Source organism: Calonectris borealis, chromosome 19, assembly GCF_964195595.1.
Source record: "Calonectris borealis chromosome 19, bCalBor7.hap1.2, whole genome shotgun sequence".
NCBI classification, from domain to species: domain Eukaryota; kingdom Metazoa; phylum Chordata; class Aves; order Procellariiformes; family Procellariidae; genus Calonectris; species Calonectris borealis.
Window position 1 is genome coordinate 3,870,703 of NC_134330.1, and position 24,041 is coordinate 3,894,743.

Sequence of the window (24,041 nt, forward strand, 5' to 3'; positions counted from 1 at the left end):
CCCTTTGTGAAGCCCAGAGGGCTGACCCTTGTACCCGACCTGCCCGAAGTCCCTTCTGAGCATGCGCGAAGCGGGTTGTTCGAAGGCGCGTCTCGGTCCGAACCGGCGGGGAAGGGGATCGCGGAGCCGGGCGGCTGCGCATGCGCCGTCGGCGCCTGAGCGCCTCAGCGGGGGGCGTCGAGGTCAGCCCTGAGGAGGGGCCGGTGGCGAGCGGGGCTGAGGGCGGCCGGCGCTGCCCGGGTTGGGGCAAGCACCCCGGGAGGGCAGCTGTACTGGCGGGGAGGCCCGGGCGGGAGTGGGCCGGCGAAGAGAGAGGCTGTGGAAGGGGGCGAGGTGGCCGGGCGACGTGAGGGCCGGGTGGCGGGCAGCGCCGGGAACATGGCCGCCCCGGAGGGCGGGCGGCCGTTAGCCAGGCCGTGTCGGCACGGCGGAGCCCGAGTGGGTCTCCCCACGCAGGCGGGTGACTGCAGGGGAGGGCGCAAGCGACAGCTGCCTGCTCCGAGTGCAATGCGGAGAGCACACCGAAGTGGGCACGGGAGAGTCGGTGTGACACGCGTGGGTTGGACATGAGCCTTTTCTTAAAATCATTTACAGATTTATTCATTTTCTGCTGTGAGGAATAACTCGGCCTTGCTGTAACACACAGGCTGGCCTTAGGCCAGATCAAGCACAGGGATCAAAAATAGCGCATACCTGCCTGCAAAGTGCAGCGGGATCAAGTTACTGGCACTGGCAGTTATCCAAAGAATGCTGCTACAGAAGTGCTCCGGCACAGCTGGGAAGATAATGAAAAATAGCAGCCCAGAATAATGAAGTGAGTTAAAAAACTTGACCTTGTTTCTGTGAAAGGAGAATAGAAAAGTGAGAAACCAGAGCTACTGCAAAATGCTGAGTGAGGAAAAAGATGTCAGAACGTACTGGTACTGAATCAAAAACTTTGCTCTCTGTGGTGGAAGCAAGGGGAATACTCTAGGGAATCCTTTTGTCACCTCAGCAGATTTTGGCATCAGGCCCATCGCAGTACAGGGCTGGAAATCAGCTAGATTTTTGAACAGGCTTCACATTTCTAAAGGCATATGGTCCTTTCTTATGCCTATTATGCTTTTACAGCCTAATCCTATAACTTTGTTAGAGTTATAATTATTTATTTCTATCCTGCCTTAAGCAAAAGTAGGAAAACAAAAACTTTGCTTGCTGTACGGTTGGTTTCAGCCCATTCAGATGTATAGCAACAGTAAACAGACTGATTTCCTGTAAACTGCTGCTGCATTCTTCTGATGTTCAGGAGAAAGTGCTGACAGTCTGCTTTTCCCCAGAAATAGCCAGTGGTTGTAGTGTAGCCTTTTCCTTCTCACTAGAGGTTCTCAAAAAATTGCAAAACTGATCAGAAATCTACTTGTCAGAACTTTTTTCCCCTCTTTCTTTTCCACAATTACTAAAGGCATACTTTTCTTTTTTAGGCTTAAATACAAAGAGAATAAGAATGTCAATAGTCACAGTCCAGCTTGGTCAGTGTGGTAATCAAATTGGTCATGAGGTGTTTAATGCTATCTGCAGCGACGTCCATGGCATGCATGGGTTGTGTTCCAAGAAGGAGAATGAATCCTACCATGATGCTTGCAAAGAACGTTTTTTCAGTGAGGAGGAATCTGAAGGTACAGCATTTAAGTGTTTGTTTCCCATTTAAGTGTTGTATTGGTCTGATTTCCAGCCTAATACAGATAAGAGTACAGAAATAATAAGTTGAAGAATGAGTTTTACCTTCAGTCTTGAAGTATTGTCACAACCCTCTGCTTTCACAACATTGCTAACAACCATGGAAGCAAAATCAGTGCAGTAATGTGTCTGAGACAACAGAGCAACTCTGCCAGTAACTCAGCTGGAAACTGAGCATATATGCATACATAATCTTTCCTTCCAAATGCCTGCATTTTCTGCTGTAAATAGATTATACCATGGAGTAGGGCCCGGAGTATCTGAATTTGGTGTTATCAAACACACTAAGTGGTTTCTTTCCTGAAAGATCTATGGTCTTTAGAGTTCAGATGTGCCTTTGGAACAACAGATGGTTCTCCAGAAATCCAGGGCATTGCCAAGGCCTCTTTTCTGTACCTGCCTGTACTGTCCCATTAACAGTTTGGCTTGCGTGGGTGGGAGGAATAAGTTTGGGCTGTGGTGCAAGTCCATCCATCTTACATAAACAAGCTCTAATATTGGCACATTATTCTTAGTTTTGTTTTTCTTCCTCTCTAGTACCTGTTGCCCGGGCTGTGCTTGTTGACATGGAACCTAAAGTAATCAGCCAAACCTTATCAATAGCTGCCAGGTCTGGCTACTGGAAATACGATGATCGGTCGCACTTCTGTCAGAAGCAAGGGTCTGGGAACAACTGGGCAAATGGGTATGAACAATTGTTTCGAGCTTCACTAAGGGAACTGTAGAGGCTAATGAGCGGTCTAGACTCTCTAGGAGCAGTACTATTGCAGCTGTGCGAGGTACAGAGTAGGTAACATTAACTTGATTTATTTTTAAGTTAGAATAGGAATATATATAGCAGCAAAATTTCTAAACTGCATTTAGCAAGGTGAAATTGGTATTTGCAGTGAAAATGTAACACTTTAGAGTGAATATATTTGATTTAGGAATAGGAAACAGTAAGAACACTATAAACAGCTGTTTTGCAAAATATCACAGCTGAGGGTTGTTTACTGCAGATAAAGTGGGTGACATAATGCCATGTTACATAAGTAATAATAAGAAAAGTATCCTTTATGAATAGGTTCACCTTACTGCTTTTATTTTGATATAACCTGTTACGCCTCACTGTTTTGTCTTTTATTCAACAGTTACTCTGTTCACGGGCCTAGACACAAAGAAGTAATAATGAATCTGGTACAAAAAGAAGCAGAGAAATGTGATCGACTCGGTGGATTTTTCACAATAATGAGCATGGCTGGTGGTACAGGATCTGGTTTGGGAGCATTTGTGACCCAGTGTTTAAGAGATGCTTTTCCAACCTCATTTATACTAAACCATGTTATCTGGCCCTACGGCACTGGTGAGGTGAATGTCCTATTTCCCAGAGATATTCTACCTGCAGCTGAAATAAACTAGAAAAGAGATACATTTTCCTTTTAAACAGTTCAATATGACAGAAAGTAACACAGCTAATGAATTGTTTGCCTGATATTTGGTAAATGTCGTTTCACAAAAAAAAATTATTGATAATATAAGTGCTTAACTATAATACAGTTTCATGAGAAGCTCTATTTAACTAACTAGAAATCTCCTATTATGATAGTATCTCAGCATTATCATCAGTTCCTAGACAGATTTTATTTTAGCATGTTTGTATGAACTGAGAAGGAGAACATGATTTTCACAGGTCTTGCTCTCTTTCCATGAAAAAGTTCTGCTAGCTCCTGACCTCATTCTGCACTTTGGCAAAGAAAATGAATCACTTCCTAAATCATAACTGAGGAAATGACAGTAGCCAGAGGATTATAAACTAGAAAGAGATTAAGTTGTTTGACTCTCATTTGTGTGTATTGTTTGTTTGTTTGTTTGTTTGTTTGTTTCCAGGTCATTGTTCAAAACTACAACTCTGTTTTGACTCTGTCACATCTGTACCAGTCATCAGATGCCCTTCTTGTTCATGAAAATGATGTCATCCACAAGATCTGTGCTCAGCTGATGAATATTAAACAGATCTCCTTCAGGGATGTAAATCAAGTCATTGCACATCAGCTGGGGAGTGTTTTCCAGCCCACTTACACAGCAGAAGGTGGCTTACACTATAGCAGAAACCCATTAGGTATCTAAGTATAATATAGCTGCCTAACGCATTCTCACACATATTTCTGTAATCATTTCAAGTGGTGAATTTAAGTTCTTCAGTCTCCTTACTCAAGTATTCGGATACATCCCAAGTTTTAAGATAGGAAGAGTGAAGCAAAAGACTAAATTAGAAGTTCAATCCCAATTTTGTAGCAGAGTCAAAAATAGAACCCCAGCTTCTGGTTTCATTCTTTACCAAAAGAACCGTTTCTCTTTTTCTAAGTGATTACAGACACCCTCGTACCTATTTATATTTCAGAGGAAATTTGTGCAGGACAGTAATTTTGGACTGAGTTTTACATTTCGCTTTAGGTTAGAAGTTTGTATAAAGTGAAACAAAGTGAAAGTTTTGTGTTTTGCTCAGAAGACAGGCTAGCAGACAACTTGGTAGCAACAAGCAACAGGCTGACATTTGAATCTTTAAGGGGTTAGAGAAAGTTACCCATATTGCCAAGAGTTTTGCTTGTAAAATTAAACTTTCACATCTGGCTATCAATCTCTTTAGCAGTGCATGGGGTCTTTGAGATTTTGAGCCAGGCTATAAAGCGAGACAAGTCTAAATTTTAAAATAAGAGCTACTAACATGCGTGTATAGAACTCAGTAGTACATAGCAAGTCTGCATTACTTTGTCTGATGTGTGTCCATGTATTTGTCAAATTAAAACTTTATATATCCTGCTTTGTTTCTTACCTTAAATTGCTAGATCTTTGTAAAATTCCTCACTCTCTTCTCCTATTTTAACTAGCCTATGCAATATTTTTGTCAAATATGAGCAGCTGTTAATTTCTTCTTTCAGGAGACTTAATGGAGACGTTAGTTCCACATCCCGAATTCAAGATGTTGGGTCTTCGTAACATACCTCAGATGCCTGAAAACTCTCTCGCTTATAGCACGTTCAGTTGGCCTGGACTCATCAAACATTTAAGGCAGATGCTCATTGCTAATGCTAAAATGGAGGAAGGTAGAAAGCATTCACTCATCCTCAGTATCCATCACTCTTTAAGCATTTATGTTTACAGATGAAATAAAGTTTATTGTTTTGTGGAGCTCACTGACTAGCCTTAGTCAGCTCAGAAATGAGCTGCTGCCCTCAGACAGCAGGAATTTGCCTCTACATTGCCAGCTGCTCCTTTAACTATTCACTCACCTGCCACAGCAGCTCCTGGCTTGCTCCTGTTTTTGCTCCCAGATATCTCAGTTAATTATAATGATTAAAAATATGCAAAACAAACAGTTTTGGGCCATGCACTTAATTTACATGATTCATTTGGAACATTCCTTGGATAGTTAGCTCTGCTATGCTTTTTCTTTCTACACCTTCTACTAATAAAAATCATGCTTAGCTCTCCCATATCATTTACATGGGGAATTCAGTATAGCTTCCAGTTATGCAAAGAATGGGCTGGTAGATTGCTAAGTATAGAAACAAGTATCCATTTTCTCTGGTAAGACTAGTGACTACCAGGCAAATACTGCCAGATTAGCACTGTTTTTCTCTAAGAATTGTGTAATTGCTGCTTAACTAACGTGCAGAAGCTACAAACTCTTAATATGATCTCAGCTTGGGGCACAGTGTTAGTTACCGTCTGACTCTTCAACTAGTCTGAATCCATATTTCATGAAACATTAACTTTCTTTTATATCTTTTTTTGCCAAAATCTCATAGGTATTGATTGGCAAGTACGACCACCGCGTCTAGGCTCCTCCATCCCCTCCAGTCATTCCACGAACAAGCCGCTGCATTTCAATACTTCCATTGCCAACCTGGTTATCCTGCGAGGAAAAGATATGCACAGCGTAGACTTAGGTAAGAAGGAAAACCACGGTACGTCAGTGATTCTTCTTTCACATCTCACTGTTTTCTTTGCAACCATATCTGATGAAAGTGAAAAAAAACCCAGGGCCACGTATTTGACTACTAAGGTCAATATTCCCTCTAGAAACATTTTAATGTCCAAGGCCACGTTGTCTAATTGCTTAGGGCTGTTATGTTTACCACCGAGACTTCCGTGTTTCCTGAAGCACTTCAGGGAAGGAGGAAGAGTCTGAAGTCCGTATATATGATAGAATTCTTGGCTATATTGTCTGAAAATATATTTAGCTGCTTCTGGAGTGATGAGCATAGCTTGCAGATGAAGTACCAATACAAGAATATGCTTCTAGATAATCTGATGAATCTATTTAAAACAGTTATATTTTCAACAGGCTTACCACTCTGCAGATTTTTTTCAAGGCCTGAATTGATCTGCCGAGCATTGATTAAGTCACACAGGACTACTGAGATCAAGATGTAGGAGCTTGTAGCTTTACATTTGTCAAAAAGGCTGTCTTATTTCTGCTACAGGAAGTTTCCGAGATCCCTCATTATATACATCATGGCTAAACCCTCAGGACGCTTTTAATGCATGGAAAACACCAAGAGCATTTAACAAGTACGAAAAGTCTGCTTCTTTGGTCAGCAATAGCCAGTTCCTGCTGAAACCTCTTGACAATGTTGTAGGAAAAGCTTGGAATATGTTTGCTTCCAAGTAAGTGAAAATAATTATGCTGATACTTCATTTATAACTGCCAATATCTTCAGTGTTAGTAAAATCATTGCAAATACAAGCTTGCTCTTTTAGCAAAGTAAAGTAATTTTGAATAAGCTTGAAGACTGTTCCCACACTTTCCACCATTGAAACATGATGGCAGGGCGAGGAACACAGAACAGTGCTTATGTTCTGTGGGTAAGTGACACCACATATTCTAGTGCTGTCAATTTGACTATTTTCTCAGTACTAAACCTCCCCAAATTTAGTGCATTCCAGTGTGACCATTCTAAAAATAACACATAGAAACTCTTTTACTGATCATATAGTTTCTAAAGTGTGTACAGACATACTGCATAGTCCAGGAAAAAAATTCCTGGCTCAGTTCAGAAGCATGTAGGGGATTTGTGTGTTTACTAGGGCTCCCATGCTATTAGTTTGATTTTTTGTTAGAACCAAGAAATCTAGAAAATAGTTGCCTCTTTACTTTGATCATTGTGAAGCCAAGGTTACTGCATGTCACAGCAGATGTCTGCTAAACATGAGTTTCTAGCACAGGAATTCTGCAATTAAAAGCCCAAAGAGGAAAGCTGCTGCCACTAGCTGTGCGCCTAGTTTTATCACCTATTACAAAAACACCAGTGATGAGAAACAAGCTATCCTGTACACACAGGTTTAGGCTTTGCATCTCAAATCTATAAATTTTCTCATTTAATAATCACTTCTCCTTCCATTTCCCAGTTAGCCCAATTTTGTTAGCTGCAATTTTGTTTCCTTAAACAGTACACAAAGTTATAAAAGCTATTAGAAACAAGTCATGACTTATCAATAAGTATGAATTACAAAATGAGTTCAAGAGAGCACAGTAGAAACTAACCAGCGTGGTTATTGGGTGAAAACCAATCTTCGTTTGAAGTTGTTACAATGACTATACAATCTGACTTCATGTGTCAGATTCTTCACCGATTTCTAATGTCTTATCCATTTTCCTATTGTGACTTCAACACACAGAGCCTATATTCACCAGTACACTAAATTTGGAATCGAAGAGGAAGATTTCCTGGACAGCTTCACAGCTCTGGAACAAGTTATCTCCAGTTACACCATCCTTTGATTTTTTTGAAATGGTCTGAAATAGAGCTTTCCTGAAAGAACCCAGCACTGGAAAACCTTCCATCGACTTCCTGAAGTATATAAACTACTGAATTGTAGCTATTTTTCAGTCTTGTAAGCAGTGTGTGCGTGTGTTAGAATAGTAAGAACTAAATCAGAAGTGAATGTATTCTTATGAGCAGGTATTATTCATATTTAATATATCTAATAAATAGCTATTTTTCAATACATTTGCTATGTACTGTAGCTAAGTCTTTGAACACCATTTTTGGCACTTGGATATTTTTCATAAAGAACGGAAGGATTTTTTTCCAGGCTAAACTCTCAGCATCTAAACTATCATGAACTAGTGTGTGATAAAAATGAAATGTGTGCTTGACTACAGTAGGAAGGCATTCCTGATCCTCCAATTTCAATTTTTCATTGTAACAGTTTGCCCTAGAATGCTTCAATATTGATAAAAATGCACAGTATCAGAATTATTAATCCAAACTCCATTTCGATATCATTCAAGAGACAATAGTCTGCCACGTATTCCTTTAAAGCAAAGTAAGACCTAAATTCTATTTTAAGGACCTCAACCTTGACAAAATAGTGGAAGTTTTGAACCATCTTTTAAAAAAGGTATGAAGGGTTCTTCATTTTCCTGTCATCCTCAAGCTATATTAGAGATTATAATGAATTATATGCTTTTCTGGCCATTTCACTGTGCCATGTTTTCAAGTGGTGTTACCTATCAATTGAAAAAAGAAAAAAAAAATCCCTATAGCACATCAGAGGTCTTGGCTATTTGTTATAGGTGAACCATAGGTTTAGGCAAAACTACAACTCTTGCTCTTCTTCCTGTAAGTTAGAAGCAGGTAGTTTTTTTAATTAACTTTTTATTTATTTAAACAGATTTGGGAGGAGAATTGCTGGTAGATTTCAGATGCAAGAGCCTGTAATATCATATAATAAATATAATAGCTTGTATAATTTCAAAAGTCGATTTAAGAAACAGGTTCTTTTTTGCACAAATTTTACCAGGACCACAAGGTGGTGCCCCCGTGAAGCTGCAGCCGGCAAACACTCAGCTGCACCAGCCTGAGGAGGTGGGGAGAAGAGACTGGAGGAAGAGGAAGGAGGAAGAGATTGCAACAGCTTGTGGGGGCACAGTCTGGGGGCTTATAAAAGGGTACAGGAGACTTAAGGATTATGTTGTAACACCGAGCTTTCTTCTGCCTCTTAGCTTGTCACTTACTAGTAGGGAGAGCTTTTGGAATTCTTGCCATTCCTCCCCCCATGTCTCCCATGGAAATAATTAAATATTAAATAGGTATGCCAAGAATAAAAATTTAAAAATCAGTCTCAAAGACTTTTCCCTTGACAAGTGGACAAATCTCATAGTTTCCCTTTAGGTTTTAGTGCTTTTTCATGCCAGGCCTCTGAGCTTGTAACTAAAAGATGAGCATGCACATAGTATGATGCTAAATATATTAAAGACATTTGCAATATGGCTAACGATGCCCACACAGAAATCTTGCCCTGTTAGCGATTCTGATTTAGATTTTAAATCTTTAATGAATTAACACAGTGGTAGATGCAGAAGTGACCTTGTAATTCTGCTAGGCTCCAGTTAGAGCACAGCAGACACTCTGTATTACTCTTATCTTTATTTCCTTTCCTGGTTCCATTTACCTCTTCATTACTTGTGTTCAGGCCAGGTACGGAAGCACTAAAATCCCCCCCTGGAGCACCTGTTCTCAAACCAGCTCTGACACACGACACCTGGAATGGCAAACAGACTTCTCGACAAGGTTCAAGGAACTGTACGATTGAATCTGAAGGAAATAAGTAAGTACTGGAGCTAAGTTCACAATTGCTCACATACGCCCAGAGTAATAGCCGATCACTGGCATGGTTGTGTCAATGCAAGCCACAATGGATTCTGATAAATTTCACGGTAGCTTATAGACAAGCAATGTTAATCTCTCATGCCTTCCAAAAAAAAAAAAAGTTTCAACTGCCTGTTAGTAGTAGGGCAACGGTCAGCACACATTTGAGTTGAGTCTAGTCCTAGTTCATGCAGAAAAATTACCTGTGTAAATTAAGAGCTATATTGGTGCTTCAATTCAATAGCTAAATCATTTAATATACAGGGGAATGACAGTCTGTCGTGGGGTGGCTGGGGAGAACACAAGAGGGAAGGCAAAGAGGAGAAAGCAGATCGGGTAAATATACCAAATAACTTTTCATATAAAAAGACATTTGACATTTTTGACAAAACATTTTGACAAGATTCTTCTTGCAGACCACAGTACATAATCCAACAACTCAGTCCGGTTTGCTTTCTGTTTTCACGCAGCTGCTCTAATTCCTGTTTTAGGAACTCCCTCTCAAAAGGGAACCACACAATAATCATAGTTCAACTATCCAGCCATACTTCAAGCCCTATACTGCTCAGTAAAATTTGAATTGTTTGGAAGTTCAAAACTACATAGAACTTTTGTTATAAAATATTATTTGTGATATTTAATATTTTTTTCACTAAATCGCTTCCTAGCAGCTCAGAGCTGGGGGACTGTTTTGATCAAAAGGACTTTTCTAGTGTTGTGTTTTTGTGAGTTTCAACCATTGTCTTTAAGTGGGTATTTTCACAGAAGAAACTGGAGGAAAGATTGCACAAGAAGTTAAGATAAACAGCACAGACAATTCAAGTTTGCAAGGAACAAAGGGTCAGGAAAGGAGACAGTATGGTGAGGTTCTCCCTCCTCCCTCCTTCAAAAGGCACAGGATGTTTAGCAACATAGAAGTAATTTTCCCTAGCGTTTTCAACAGATAACAGACTGAGAACTTCTTCCAGTATCAGAAATGAGAATAGGTAACTCCATGTCTGAAAAAATGACCAAGTCCCAAGAATACATACTCTTCCTCATTGTTCCACAGGACAGGTAAAAGAGATTTTTAAAAAGCTAAGGACAGATAAGTCCTCTCAGAAACAAGGAAGAGAGCAATGGGTTATTGTACTGCTACATCAATAAGTAACTTTACTGCAGAAATAACCTTACGTTATCTCTATGTATTTATAATTCTGAGCATGAAGCAAATACAGCAGGCACTTATTGCCCCTATGAATGACATAGACCCACTTATCCATTCTTTATAAGAACATTTATTATTTATGGCTTATGTCACTTTCAGTTAATGGAGCAGGATATTTCGGGGTTTTGTTCGTTTACGTTTGATGGCAGAATTTGGGCCACATCAGGAAACACAGCACACAGCTAACATGTATAACCCCAAAGCAAAAATAAGAATTTCCTTATTTAGTCTCTAGTTATATGAAAACATAGAGGAAAGATTCTGCAGCTCAAAGACAGAGCTAGGCCAACAGGTTCATTATGCTTAACAAGGATACTTCTGTAAGAACTTGTTAACAGTTAGGATTCAGGGAGAATATTCCTGTTTCCATGGGAGAACAAAGTTTTTTAAAGCAGCAATAGAGGATCACAACCATCAGCAATTTTTGACAACACAGATTCCTCAAAACTACAAAAAGAAAAAAGGAGGTGAAAACAAAAGTGTAACTTGAATTAGCTGTTATAATCCCTTTCATTCTCTGGAAAAGAGATTGACAGGAATTGTTTTAGGCATCTCTAGCCTTCTTCCTGTTAGTGTTTTTCACTGCTGACCTCACTTCTGAAATTCTCACACCCTTTCCCAAACTAAGCCTTCATTTTTTGATCTATGGCTGGATTCCTCTATTTTTTTCCCCAGGATGTGGAGAGGAGAGGGTCAAAGTGACAGGAAGTGAATAGCTATTATCAAATTTTCATCATCTGCAATTATATTAGAAGGCGGAGTAGTCATTTTCTATTTTATTGAGAAAATTAATTATGTAAAGAATAGTCTGAGCCTGGAAGAGGGCCTCTATCTCATTAGAAGTTAAAATTAATGAGGTAGATCAAAGGTCAACACAAGCAAATGGCTCACTGAGGCAGGGATGACAGAATCAGTGGCCTTGACCTAGCTAGTTTTAGGCGAACTACCCACAGGATGTCCATAAACCAAGGAACAATGCATTAAATCTCTATTGTTTTTTGTAATGGACAGGTGCAGCTCACTTGGAAGTTGGTTCAAGGACTCTAACTATAGCAGATACATTTAATGAATAGGATAACTTTTATTTGGCCACAAAAAAAAAGACAGGAACAAAAATTAACCTGTTATGAATACTTTAAACATAGTAACTGTTTGGCAGGGCACTAATGTAGTTATAGATTTATTTGGACTTAAGCATATATTTGTGCTTATAAGGTTAGACTGACTACCAGTACAGAAAGGATAGAATTTAGTGTGAATATATAAGGGACTTACAAGAGGATTACCTGCACAGATATACCAAACTGAAACAACTCAAGATTAAGGGCAAAAATCTGTGGTTTCCACAACAATTAAGATTTTATCAATAAGAAAGAAGGAAGTTATGTTCAAATTACCAGCTGATACACTACTGGGAAGTATTAAGGTACAAAAGGGTATTGAATGAATAATTAATGTCCTTCTCCATGTGTTAATAAATTTAGTAGGTAATTATGAAATGACAGACCAAACATCCAAAAGGAAGTATTCTCAGATGTCAAAGTGTACTTTAAAGAAGTCTGCATTTTGCTGGACACCACTTTAAAAAACACACAAGGATCATCAGTAATGTATACTGATGGAGCTGATACGGTACAGAAAACTTCTAAAAGGAATTGAGCTGCTGCCTTTCCTCCACTGCTTTCAAGGGCAGCTCAGACACAGCCTTACCAAGGCAGCAAATTCCAGAGTAGGCTTCCTCCTCAAGCCTCCTGCCTCTGGGCTTCCTACCCCACCTCTGCCCACGCTCCAGAAGCACAGCCTGGACACTCAGACAGCCTTTAACTCGCCTGGATGTAGAGCTGATAATCCTGAATTTTAACTACAGAGCCTTTCCGGCTCTTTCAGTCAAACTCAAGCTCACAATGGTCCCTTCTGATTTCACATTGTATGAATCCTCTCCCTCTAGACAGCCACTTCCCCTCTATCCGGGTGGGGTAATGAGTCACCTACCTCCGTGAATCAGCAGAACCTGCTTAACCCTTTCCCAGAAGCACCAACAGCTGCAGATAGGGTGGTGTTTCAAACAAACGTTACTGCCAACCATAGGGAGCACACGGAAAAGGTGAAGATAGCCTGAGATACGAGATTAGAGAAGCTGCTTCTGCTCATTAGGAAATTTAAGGGAAATTTTTAGAGGTATAAATGTGTTCCATGATAAAGATCATGGAAGAGTCTAAACCCTTAACCTCTTGGTTCATACAAGCCTGAGAGATTCTAAACAGGGACTTCTACGGGTATAAAACAAAGGCACAAGCCTCTGTACTTATCTGTGTGAAGCAGGTTGCAGAAACCTTGTCTGCTCGTCTTAAAAGCAAATTTTTTAAAATACGGAATTTTACACCATAAGATAGAAAAATAAGTAAAATGAGGACTCTCTCTAGGCCAAGATTCTTACTTTAAAACTAAGAACAGTAAGTAGAGAAACTAAAATAAGCCACTGGTTAATATAAAAAAGACAGAATAAACATTGCTTGAGTTTCAGTGAGCTGTGAGCTTTTGTCTCACTAGTTATATGTGATGAGAAATAAATACTATCTTATATGGTATATTTGCATTTAAATGGGTGTGTTCTGCAAAAATGATTATTGTACATATTTGGTTACATGTACAGTGTAATGTTTATTTAAAGGCTCACAAAAATACACTTCAGTTGCCTGAGAATGGTGTAATTGTGGTCAGATGGCATGATTTAATTTGAACTTTTGCCCAGCAGTCTCCAATATGTAATAGATCATTTACAGGAGCATGTAAGCAGAACACCACCGAAGGAGCCAAATGGAAAGCAGCCTTATCCCACACGCTGAAGGTGTAATGAAATACTGACTCCGTACTTGGTTGGCAAGGGCAGCTGTAGCTGTTCATTATAATATCCTCAATAAGTATGGTAAGAGCTGGGCAGTAGTTCAGAGCTACTGCTCTCCAGATGGCTCAGAACAATACCGAGTTCAAGAATACACATTTCCATGTGAGACTGCTTGCTGCTGGCTGCCATGCATTTCTGCCACTTGCAAAGAAAACACTGAGAAATTTCCTCCCCACCCCACTGTGGGCAACTTCAGCCTCTATCACTACCTGATTCTGAGTCATCTAGTCAGCAGTTGTATTTGTGTAGTTATTTGACGTGGTAAACTCCTTCCTAGGCCAAATTTTGGTGAAGAAACCTAATGCAATTGATAAAACAGTTAAAAACGTAAATTTGGCAACTAATGAACATAAATCCATTTAAATACTCTTCTCCCAAGAAGAAAGCTTCTGTTCCTTCCCTACCAGACATTAACTCAGGTTTTCACATTATTTTCCTCTATAAAGATTTAGTCAAACTTCTCCACAAAATCAGTATTTTCACAGTGAAGTATTCTTAGATAAAAAATAGATACAAACCTAATGCGTGCTGTGAAAGGGAGCTTATTCTTCAATGACGTTATACAGGAAACCTGAACTTGCTTTAGTACACGTGGGGTCCTGTTCAAGATGAACAAAACTCCAGTCAACAGGCCTAAACTTGTCCAAAAATCACTAAGCACCAAGGACAGGCAGGGCTACAAGAAGGACTGAGAGGAGAGACATCAGTGACAGTTTTAAGCAAGGACTCTCGGGATCAGGTCTGCCAAACAACACTTAAATGCATTCCTTATTCACTTAATTGGATTGATCCTCTCAGTCACAGCTGAAATCTATTGCCAAATGATAGCATGGCAGATTTCCACACTTCACTTAAAAACGCCAAGCTCCTCGTGGGTAACTAACAATTTTAGTTCATGCACAAATGCTGCAGTGTGATTTGTGTCACGTGGTGGCTGCGCACATGCAGAAGTGTTTAAGACAGGTTTATATAGAATTTAAGGGAGGCAACAGAATTAAAATCACCAATTGCATTAGCACAGATCTAGTAGAAATACTGCTTTGAAAATTTTTTGGCATCCATTACTTTGAGCTTAACTAAATACCGGCTTCACGTATCTTAAAAGTTTCTCTCTTCCTTGCTGCTCCCCACCTAGAGTCTTCTTAAGCAACACGCACGGATGCATGTGACTATGTCACGAGAGGTCAGCTGGACTGAGGTGAGACGTAAGAATCGGATAAAGTAAATCTGTTTTTATTAAAATATCCTAAACATTAGCTCTCAAGAAAGAAAACAGCTGCAGCAAACAAGAGGCACTGAGAGAGGCATGGTTTCTAAATAGACCAGAGATATTTTGTGAACAGAGCTAGATTTGTATGATGTAAATCTAAATGTGTATTTTCTCTTTTATGCAGGTCCAGTTTCTTTCAGAGACAGAAATGAAATGCTGAGCGCGCAAACCTACTTTTTTCAAGCCTTTTCAACAGATGGAAAGAGCCTAAGAAACACGCAGTCTCAGGAAAGACACACAGTCCCTTAAAACTCACACAGTTTCTACACGTAAGTGTGAGCCTCGAACGAAGTATTTATGTGGCTTAGTTAGCAGCAGCTTCTGCAAGAGAACTGCCAGTTTCTTCCCTGACAATATGAAAGGAAAATAGAGGTACCACAAGGTCATTGCATGCAGATAGGACAAGCTTTGGGAAATGCATCTCATCTCTTAAAGAATTTCTTACACTTTGTCAAATGGTTTGAGGCAGAGTTTAACCTCCCCAGGCACACCGGGCACTGCTGGTGCCTGTGCTCAAGTCGCTTAGAGCTCTGGCTGACATCGTCTGCCGAATCGATGCCACCTTCCAGGGAAAAGGCCTTAGATCTTAGAAATATGCAGATCAGCTGGTACCCAAGTAAGGCAATAGGTAACTACCTACAGGTTGATATCATCAATCATAACTGTGGTCACAATCTCGTGTAAAACCAGGCTAACAAACACTTCGGTGTAGTTCATAGAATTTGCCTAGATCTGAGATACCTTTGAGATAAGTGCAATACTCCATACAGCAAAAAGCAGCTAAATGACGCACTACCAAGGCCACAAGGAAACAAAAAGTTCCAACCACCTCTCATGAGGAGCCAGAACCAGACCTGTGTGCCCTGCTGTCACATTGGCATTAAAAAAAAAACCCAACCCAAACCACCAAACCCGGTGGATTATGCCTTAAATCACATGTACTAAACACACAGCCCTTCCCTCGCAGGACCCCTCAAGCAGGAACAGCGCAGCGGTCACCAGAGAAAGACACCAACTCACGCGTTTTACAAGGGCAGAAAAGCAGTTTCTGAGGCCATCGGAGAAGGGTGTGGCTGGCAGGGCAGTTATCAGCGCAGGGAACAATACGCTGAGCTGACCAGTCCTACCTCTTGCCTTTCATCAGGAAATAGCAGCTAGTTTCCTTATTACCAGCTGCCTGGGCAACTCATTTAAGCTTCTTGGGAAACCAGAACAACAATTAAGCTGGGAGTAACTCCCTTGAAACACGGAAGATGCAGCACACTTACTTGCCTATATCTGAACAGCTCGTCACATGAGGTTTAAAGAAAGATGACCTTTGATTTAATGCTAATGTAGTCAATGCTCTTTGAATCATTCCATGAGTGAGTAGTAATAATAAAAAAAACCCTCTAGCACAATAAAGGTTAGTGTTAAAGGCAAAGTAAAGCAAAGCTTGGCCCATTTAACAGGTTCACGTTTGCACATTTGTTTTACCACAACCGAACATCACTAGCAGTGAATAGGCTGAATGACTTCACAGCTCAACAGCCTCTTCCCTTTAAATTCAGCACAGGGTAACAGTCAGCTTTTTTGACCAAAATACCATTTTGCTGAATTCCTGACACATGCCAAAAAGGCCATCGCAGATTGCTGGGCTCTTCCCGTTTGCTTTTACCGGGAAGGTGATACAGCCAGACATCTCTTGGACATTTGATGACAGTTTCTGCATTTGAGCTCTTCACTCTTTTGACAAGTGACCCAGGCTGTTACAGCCTCTCCCATTCACGCCACTACCAAAACAGCGTTTTGCTGCCTTTTATGAAAGCTGAGTGGATGCAGCAATAAGCAAGTGAAACGGATAAAGAAATAAATGCTAGCATTTCATGCCCTGAATGAGACACTTGAATTAGGAAAGTCACAGCAGGCTCAAAGAGTTTTTCAGTATAATCCTTTTAAAAATGAGTTTGTAAGAGCATATGCAAATATTTACCCTCAATCTAGTTCTGAATGCATTAGCAGAGTGTTTCACAGGGAAGGCGACTGCTTCACTCTGTTTCCTGACGAGGCTCCAGCAACCCACCAAGGCTCCAGCAATTAAACCCTCACCTGGACCAGCCTCCCTCAGCGAGGGGGGACAGCCCAGCAGGAAGCCCTCCCTGGCTACTGCTCTCCCACTTCTCCCACTCCACTCAGTGCTGCGATCTGGAGAAGACCGGGCAAAGTACTTACTGTTTTTTCTTCTTCCCCACAAAAAAAAAAAAAAAAACAAATTTACAGAAAAAACCCTAGAATTTTAAATCTCAGAAGAGCAATTTCAATTACCTTTATCTATAATTACATTCAACCTTTTAACTGCTGATTACAAAGTATTTTTTAACCATGTGCTTCAAAGAAAACTGAATTACTTTTACCTCCAAGGAACACACCCAATCACCACTTATTTTTACACCTGCAGCCAATTTTGTTCACTAATATTTATATTTGTGCTTGATAATCAGGGAAACATCCACAGTATTTGTGCTTGCAATTAGCGCTGCCTGCAGTGAGAGGAAGGCTGATTCTAATAAATTAAATAATGAAACCCAAAAGCACAGCAGGGAAGCACTTTCTGGAACAGCATTAAGCCATCTTCAAGTATTAATGACAAATATCTTTTAGCATGAACAGGCAGCTGGGTGATTTCAGAGGGAGCTGCTTTAACAAGAAACAGTGTGACATTGGGATGGAGGTAAGAAACGACAGGCAGGGACAGGGAGCAGGAGGTTTCCCGATGGTTTTGACGGAAGTGAGGGAAGTGTGGAACTGGGTGATTCGACCTGACGTGGCCTGTGCCGGTCTCTTGGCTCGGCCTGGCGCAGAGCAGTGTGACCTTTTTGGCTTTGCTTACACCAACACAGTTCTTGCCCTGATCGGGTACGTCGTGGCTGCCAGGGAGAGGCACGCCAGCGTGCGTACATCTCACACGGCCTTCGAAGTACCTTGTTGGTGAGGCCGACTCACAGGTTAAGAGGAGGATCAGCTGCAGTCCTACCTGACCTCAGCTCTGATGCGCTTCTCTGAATCGCTAGGCTGGCGCTAGGGCCAACTTTCCGCTTTGCTTCCTAGTTACAGTGCGCTTGTGAAAGCGGATGTAGCCATGTTCGACAGATGATGAGACTAAAAAAATCATCTCTGATGATTAACCAAACATTAGTTGTTGTTATGAGGGCTGTTACTTACTTCCGTGTGATTTTCAGTAATTCCAAGGAAAAAAGCAAAATACTTTATTCGAAGAATCAGCTAAAAATACAGTGATCCATGATTATTCCTCTTGCACAGAGCTCCCTTTGGATTTTTCTCTAACACACTTTAAACTCGATGACTGACTGCTTCCAATGTGTAACTGAAAATATGTACAACAAAAGGAAACTTTGGATTAAGGGAGTAAAATACATGTTTTCAGATGAAATGCTAAAGGCTCCGAGTCCTTCTTTGAAACCACAAAATGCAGCTGCAGATGTCTTCTAGATTCACACTCATTGTAGAATGCTTGGGACAACAAATTTCACAGCCTACCAACCGAGCTCAATATAGAGAAATGGAAACAATCCAGCTGAAATAAACACCGGGAAACAGTTATCTGTTTGTTTATTTAAGCAAACATAAAACTATCCGTTTGCAAATCTCATTAGGCTTGCATAACTTTCATTTCTATATATTTTACCTTTTACCAAGTCTTATTATCTCCCAGTGGCCAAACAGGTAGAAGCAAGTAGAATGACAAGTCCCTTCTTTAAATAATGTTAGAAAGCTTTAAAATAACAGCATAGCTTATCAGAATGGACACATACAAACATGAGTTGCAGAACAATAGAGATATATATTTCACACTATATGTATGTAAACATATATTGAAATAAGTGGGAGAAAGCTTTCCATTTGTCTAGTGATTTTTCAGTAGGCAAGGAGGCATAATTATAAGGAGACCACTAAAGCGTTTAGAATGGTATAGTTTATTGGCTCAAGCTCTAGGAAGAGGTTTCTTTTTCTTTTTACTTATTGTTACACAGTCTCCTCATTTCAATCTGACAACATACAAGGGCCTTTACATGGCATAAATTTAATTTACTCTCACGAAAGGCCTTAAGACGCTACCAGAGCTGTGTGAAGTAAATACCAGTCTCCCTAAAGCGAACGGCAGATTTGAGGAAAAAAAGCTGCCACTAAAACTGGGGAAAGTAGCAAACAGTTGTTTCACTAATCCAAGTATCCTGAAGAAAAATGAGACAAACAACTAAGAGCTGCTGACGTAATCTCTTACAAAGTGCAAAACTGAAGTTTTAGTAGGCTGAAAAAAGTGAAGTATCAAATAGAGCTATGATTTTTTGATTGTGGATTGTATTAGAACAAGTTCTTTGCTACATTATTTTTGAAGACAGTATTTAAGCCAAAAAGTGAAAAAGCTGCTAGGGCCAAGATTTAAGAAATACTGTTCATCTTTTAAAAAGCAGCAGGGGCAAATGAATGGCCTTTGTGCTTTTAACTGTCTTGTACTACCTCTCGGCGCTTAGACTTTTAGATATTTAACTTCAATCTAGTCAGCAGCTCTATTGAGAGAAGTCCCTATTAAAAGCCTCCCCATTCATTCAGTGACATTGTTTAAAGTTATATATGAAGCATACAAGAGAAACATTACAAACCTCACACGCAACTGAGATGAAACTTTAAAAGATGTTTCTTATGTAGATTGCTGCACTGCATGACTTCTGAACTCATTTCCATCTAAACTTAAAAACATTTATATGCTACTGATGTTCAATGAAAACAGTTGGAGATGGATGAGCGAACGGTCAGATGAAAGATACCAAAATGTCAGACAGCCTACCGACTGTTGTTGCCATGAGATCCAACAGTCAACATCAGTCTGATAAGCTATCCGACAGGATGGTACGGCCATGGAGATGTCACGACGGTTGGCAACACAAGAGGACATTCAGGCAGGATTGAACAAAATACATATTCTCACACCTTGCTCGAGACCTGCCCTACCCTAACGCAGGGATAAATCTAACCTAAGCCAGAGCAAGATCTAACCTGCTTTGTGCTCATATGCCACCTTTTGATAACACTAATTGAAAGTCAAATTAATTCTTGTTACTTACCCCTGGGATAAAAATAAAAAGCAATAGTTCAAAAATTATGAGAGTAGTAATATATACACATAGCAGTGGAATGGATATCTACTTGCTAACGAGGGAAAAGATCCATTTTAATATTGGTTATGTTCACGTGCATTAGAACTGGAACACACACTGATTTGTAACAATGTTCTAAAAATCTGACTTCTAAAAAGCCTAAGTTTAAGGTTCTCTAAGGTTCTCTGCATCATTGCTGGGATCGACATCAAATCTGTTTTCGGCTGGAATCTTTACTCTTCCCCCCTCTCTTCTCCTTCATTGCCCACGGTGCTGTGATCAGTGGCAAACGTCTGAGAAGAATTTATGGTAACAAATATCGCTAGCTATTTAACTTGCCTATTTTAACCAGTGAGCCACACTTCAAGGAAGTGACATGCTTTCTACTTCCTTCTGCTAAGTAAGAAGTTCTTAAGAAAAAAGAAGAAAAAGGGACAAAGGGCTTCAGCACCATCTGTGCAGGAAGGATGAGTAAAGCATGCGATTCATGGGATTAAGGCTTAATAAAGAAACTAAAGAAACTGAGCATACAAAGTGGACAGGAAAAGAAACAGCTTAAAAAGACTGACACAAGAAATTCTGGAATGATCAAAGATGACTTTATAAAGTTTTATCTTCATTCTAAATATACAGAATAAAAAATGTCAGCTTCAGCATTTTGACATCAATCATCTCTGCTAACATCATGAAGTTGAAGAGGGTGGCTTTTCCAACCGAGAGCACGTGCAATGCAATGGGACGCTGGAGAATTCAGGTGGAATAGCCTTACCATGAGGGACATGCAACAGTTTGTATCCGATCTGTATTCATTTATATACATTTTGATGGTCTTGAAAGTTATGGAAAAAGCAAAACAGCCACCCTTCAAAATAAAAAGTTACCCTTAGGGCAGTCTGAAGTTAAATCAGGAGATGGAGAGTATTAAATCAACATTTTTGGAAGTAATTTGGATGGACAACATTTGTGTTAAACTCCATTTAACATCACATTGTCCATCCCATATAATACAACTCAGACATGTAAAGCATTTATACCTTACCTTAACATTTATAAGTTTGTCAATGAAACGTCTGCTCTAATATCCAAATTACTTTCAAAATTAAATAAAAACTTGTTATAGTCGAAAATTGATGTTAAAAAGTTTTCCCCCATTTTGAATAATGCTGATTTTTAAACATATGGAAAGATGTGTCATTTTTCGTGTCTGCTAAAACCCATTCCAAGGGTTTTTTCCCAAGCTCATTTGGTTTTTTCTTCAGAGTACATCTTCTGCTGCAGTCGTTTGGCATAGCTCTGGGCCATGGAGTTGATTATAGATAAGATAAAATAACAAACCATGACAATCACCAATTTTTCAAACATCCACGACAGCCAGTTTTCCCCCTGAAGAGACAAAGACAAAACAGAAGGAGGAAAATTATGAAGATTAGTGGACAGCACAATGGAGAATTCTCCATTTTCGGGGTGAAAGAGAAAAGCCTAACCATCTTTTTAATTATGGAATCTATCAAATTAAAAACAGGAACCAAGTGCAAGCTGACAGGATTCCTGCAGGTCTCTCTGTAAAGCTGACTTTAGTCCCTTGAAAAACAATGCAGGAGGGCTTGCCAAATACACTGCGGGGCAGATGATGAATCCTTGATCATTACTAGTGTGCTAGTGAAGTGATTTATTATTCCTAGTATTGTTTTGTCTTTGCTAACAATTCATAGAGTTCAGAATTAGCAACCCCTGACTGTCATTCCCTGTCACGTTCATTGCAAAGAAAACAGTAAGGTCGTGGTTAACAATGTTTTTTTCCTAAACTGCATATACTGCGTTATCTTCCAATTAGTATCCGATTCTTCTGGTGTCACTAGAAGTTAATGCGATGACCTCGGCAGTCCCACTTCGAGCGTTTTCCATGGCTACTCTTAACTTGTATTTTTTTGTCAAAGGAGGGCAGCAATGCACTGCACAAAAATTACTTCGATGTGCATAAAAGGAATCTGCATATTTAGTTGTTCCAGCCTGACCCTCCCTAATTTAGTCTCCTTTTTGGTAAGAAACGGGCAAAGAAACATGTAGAGGAGCTACAAGTATTAACTGTGAAGTGCGAGTTAGATTAATGGATTTTATCTAAAAATGCCTTAGTATCCTAAGGAATTTCATGTCAAAGTTGCTTTGTCTCCACTGAAAATTCAGAGTATGTTTTTTAAAATACTTTGTATGAAGGGACACTTCTGCCCCTTTGTACCGACTCTTTCCCGTATTTTTCTTTTCCTTTCGAACACTAAAGGCTTGGGGATTTTGTTTCTCTTACTGGCCGTTAAGCCACAGATCCGACTGGCTTCTGAAGTATTGATGCTGCACACGGTTTGTTACCGTTTCACATGTAAATGCAACCTTTTTCTGCTTAAACTTCTCTTTCAAAATAGGCAGCTAATATAGAGGCAAGACGTGCCATTGGCCTTACTTTATTGTTTTCTTTATTCTCCGAGAGTTTAAGTCCAATTGCATACAATTACAGTATTATTTTTAATTCCCAGGTTGCTTTTAAAATGAGATTTTTATCTATTCCCTGGGCCACTGCAAATCTTTGAAAAACAGAATCAAGAGTTACATCGGCAAACCTGGCGAGTCAAAAGACAGCTGGAGAAGGGAAAAATTAATTGGGGAGGGAGGCAGAGAGGTTCTTACCTGTGGCACGGCACTGTCAGATTTGTGGTGAAGTTTTATCCTCTGAGCTTCCAAATATTCTTGAAATGGCTTCTGAAGAGAAGGACCTATACTTGGAATAGCACTGATGCAAAGTTCATCCCAGAGAGCAAGACAAAATAGGGGAGAAAAAAAAAACAAAAACAAAAAACATTTTTTTTTTAAACTTACCACTTTGACCTAAACAGAACAAAGTTCAGACTGAGCTACAGCTCAGAAGGGCATCACTACTTGAGAAAGCAGATAACCACGAAATAAAGTGTATTTCATCTTTTTATCTGATACTTCTGAAAGGGACATATCTCCCCAGATCCTCAAAAAGTGCTTGAAAAGAAAAATATTTCAGAGCAAACCAGTGACAATACACTGCTGGTAGCACAGAACGAAGCTGTGAGCTAGAGCATTTCCTTAAAGCCAGGGAGAAGCCAGCTGAGGCTGTGCACTGGTGCAGTGCTGAGAATAAAATGAATGACTTCTCAGAAGTCCCACATTTATCACCAGCAGTTCCTGTAAGAACTGGTTTGAACCGATTAATAAGGAAATGACTTGTGCTTGTGTCATCCCTCAGTTAAAAAAGAAACTGCTCGCCCTATGACTTGCCCCTATCTTCTCAAAGAAGACGGCCCCTTTCTCAAACCAAGTCCTTATTAGGACAATCTGTGCGTCATCCTTACCCAAAAAGAATGCATTAGCAAATTCAGCAGGCGCCTCCCACAAGTCAGTGATTAACAAAGGAACAAAGAAGGAACTATGAACCCTGTTCTGAATCATGCCATGGTTTATGGCAGATGACTTGCACAAAAGCTACAATACATTACTAAACACCTTGTTCTTACATTAACGTTAGAAAGATCACGGATACGTTTTTGGAACTAAGAACCCTCTCCTACCCCTAAGGCGTAAAGGTGTTAACGCTGGACAGACTCACAGCAGCCTCCAACTTCCATTCTGCAAATACCACAGCCCAGCCAGACTTTAATCAAAAACAACCTAGGTAATTTTTCTTTAAATCTATACACCATGCTATTTAGCAGGAGGTCCAAGGAGCTTTAATAATTGTCATGACACTTTAAAAAAAAAAACAACAACTTAAACACTATACCGAAGAAATTACCACTAGCAACACCACTGGCTGGGCTGGTGTGGTGAGAACACGCGCACGACCCAAAGGCCCCCAAGGTTTGATCCACACACAGACACCAACACTCCTAACTCCAGCCACGGGAGAGCTCCCGTTACTGACAAACGTCGTTTTAATCTCAAGAAGAACAGAGATTTCAAATTTCTTTTTTTAATTTTAAAGAAATTAATATGGTCTTCTACATTAAAAAAAGTCACCTAAATTTCAACACTACAGTTTTGATTCTTCACACTACTACTTCAGGGAGGATTTAGTAAAACACGCTTCAGACACACGACAGAGAGCTTTACAAACTGATCATCTCCTCTCCGA

General features: G+C 40.0%; 2 protein-coding genes across 8 annotated transcripts in view; one reads left to right on the forward strand and one right to left on the reverse strand.

Annotated features, from left to right (window-relative positions):
- Positions 1 to 46: 46 nt before the first annotated feature.
- On the forward strand, positions 47 to 21,234 carry TUBD1 (tubulin delta 1). 3 transcript variants are annotated; one of them, XM_075168455.1, is made up of 11 exons: positions 47 to 182; positions 1,461 to 1,655; positions 2,254 to 2,401; positions 2,847 to 3,063; positions 3,583 to 3,814; positions 4,635 to 4,799; positions 5,505 to 5,645; positions 6,183 to 6,366; positions 7,378 to 7,555; positions 9,178 to 9,312; positions 14,860 to 21,234. In XM_075168455.1, exons 1-9 carry the CDS (start codon positions 62 to 64, stop codon positions 7,478 to 7,480), a joined length of 1,506 nt encoding a protein of 501 aa, XP_075024556.1. In that variant the 5' UTR covers positions 47 to 61; the 3' UTR covers positions 7,481 to 7,555; positions 9,178 to 9,312; positions 14,860 to 21,234. The 3 variants fall into 3 exon arrangements, with proteins under 3 accessions (XP_075024556.1, XP_075024557.1, XP_075024555.1); XM_075168456.1 differs by lacking the exon at positions 47 to 182 and adding an exon at positions 623 to 814; XM_075168454.1 differs by lacking the exon at positions 47 to 182 and having other exon boundaries at positions 7,378 to 7,593.
- VMP1 (vacuole membrane protein 1) overlaps positions 18,328 to 24,041 on the reverse strand; it is a 70,962-nt gene continuing 65,248 nt past the window's right edge. For all 5 annotated transcript variants that reach the window (XM_075168462.1, XM_075168459.1, XM_075168463.1 and 2 more), the window contains 2 exons: positions 22,571 to 22,673; positions 18,328 to 21,274 (listed from right to left, as the gene is read on the reverse strand). In XM_075168462.1, coding sequence (XP_075024563.1) covers positions 21,131 to 21,274; positions 22,571 to 22,673 — 247 coding nt within the window. In that variant the 3' untranslated portion in view covers positions 18,328 to 21,130. The remainder of the gene's footprint in view (positions 21,275 to 22,570; positions 22,674 to 24,041) is intronic.

Bases quoted from the DNA above. Each gene is read 5' to 3' on its own strand.
- TUBD1 (XM_075168455.1), top strand. From the start codon at position 62: ATGCGCGAAGCGGGTTGTTCGAAGGCGCGTCTCGGTCCGAACCGGCGG. The intron at 183-1,460 runs GTCAGCCCTGAG...TTTCTTTTTTAG, and splicing joins CCTCAGCGGGGGGCGTCGAG to GCTTAAATACAAAGAGAATA. The intron at 5,646-6,182 runs GTAAGAAGGAAA...TTTCTGCTACAG, and splicing joins TATGCACAGCGTAGACTTAG to GAAGTTTCCGAGATCCCTCA.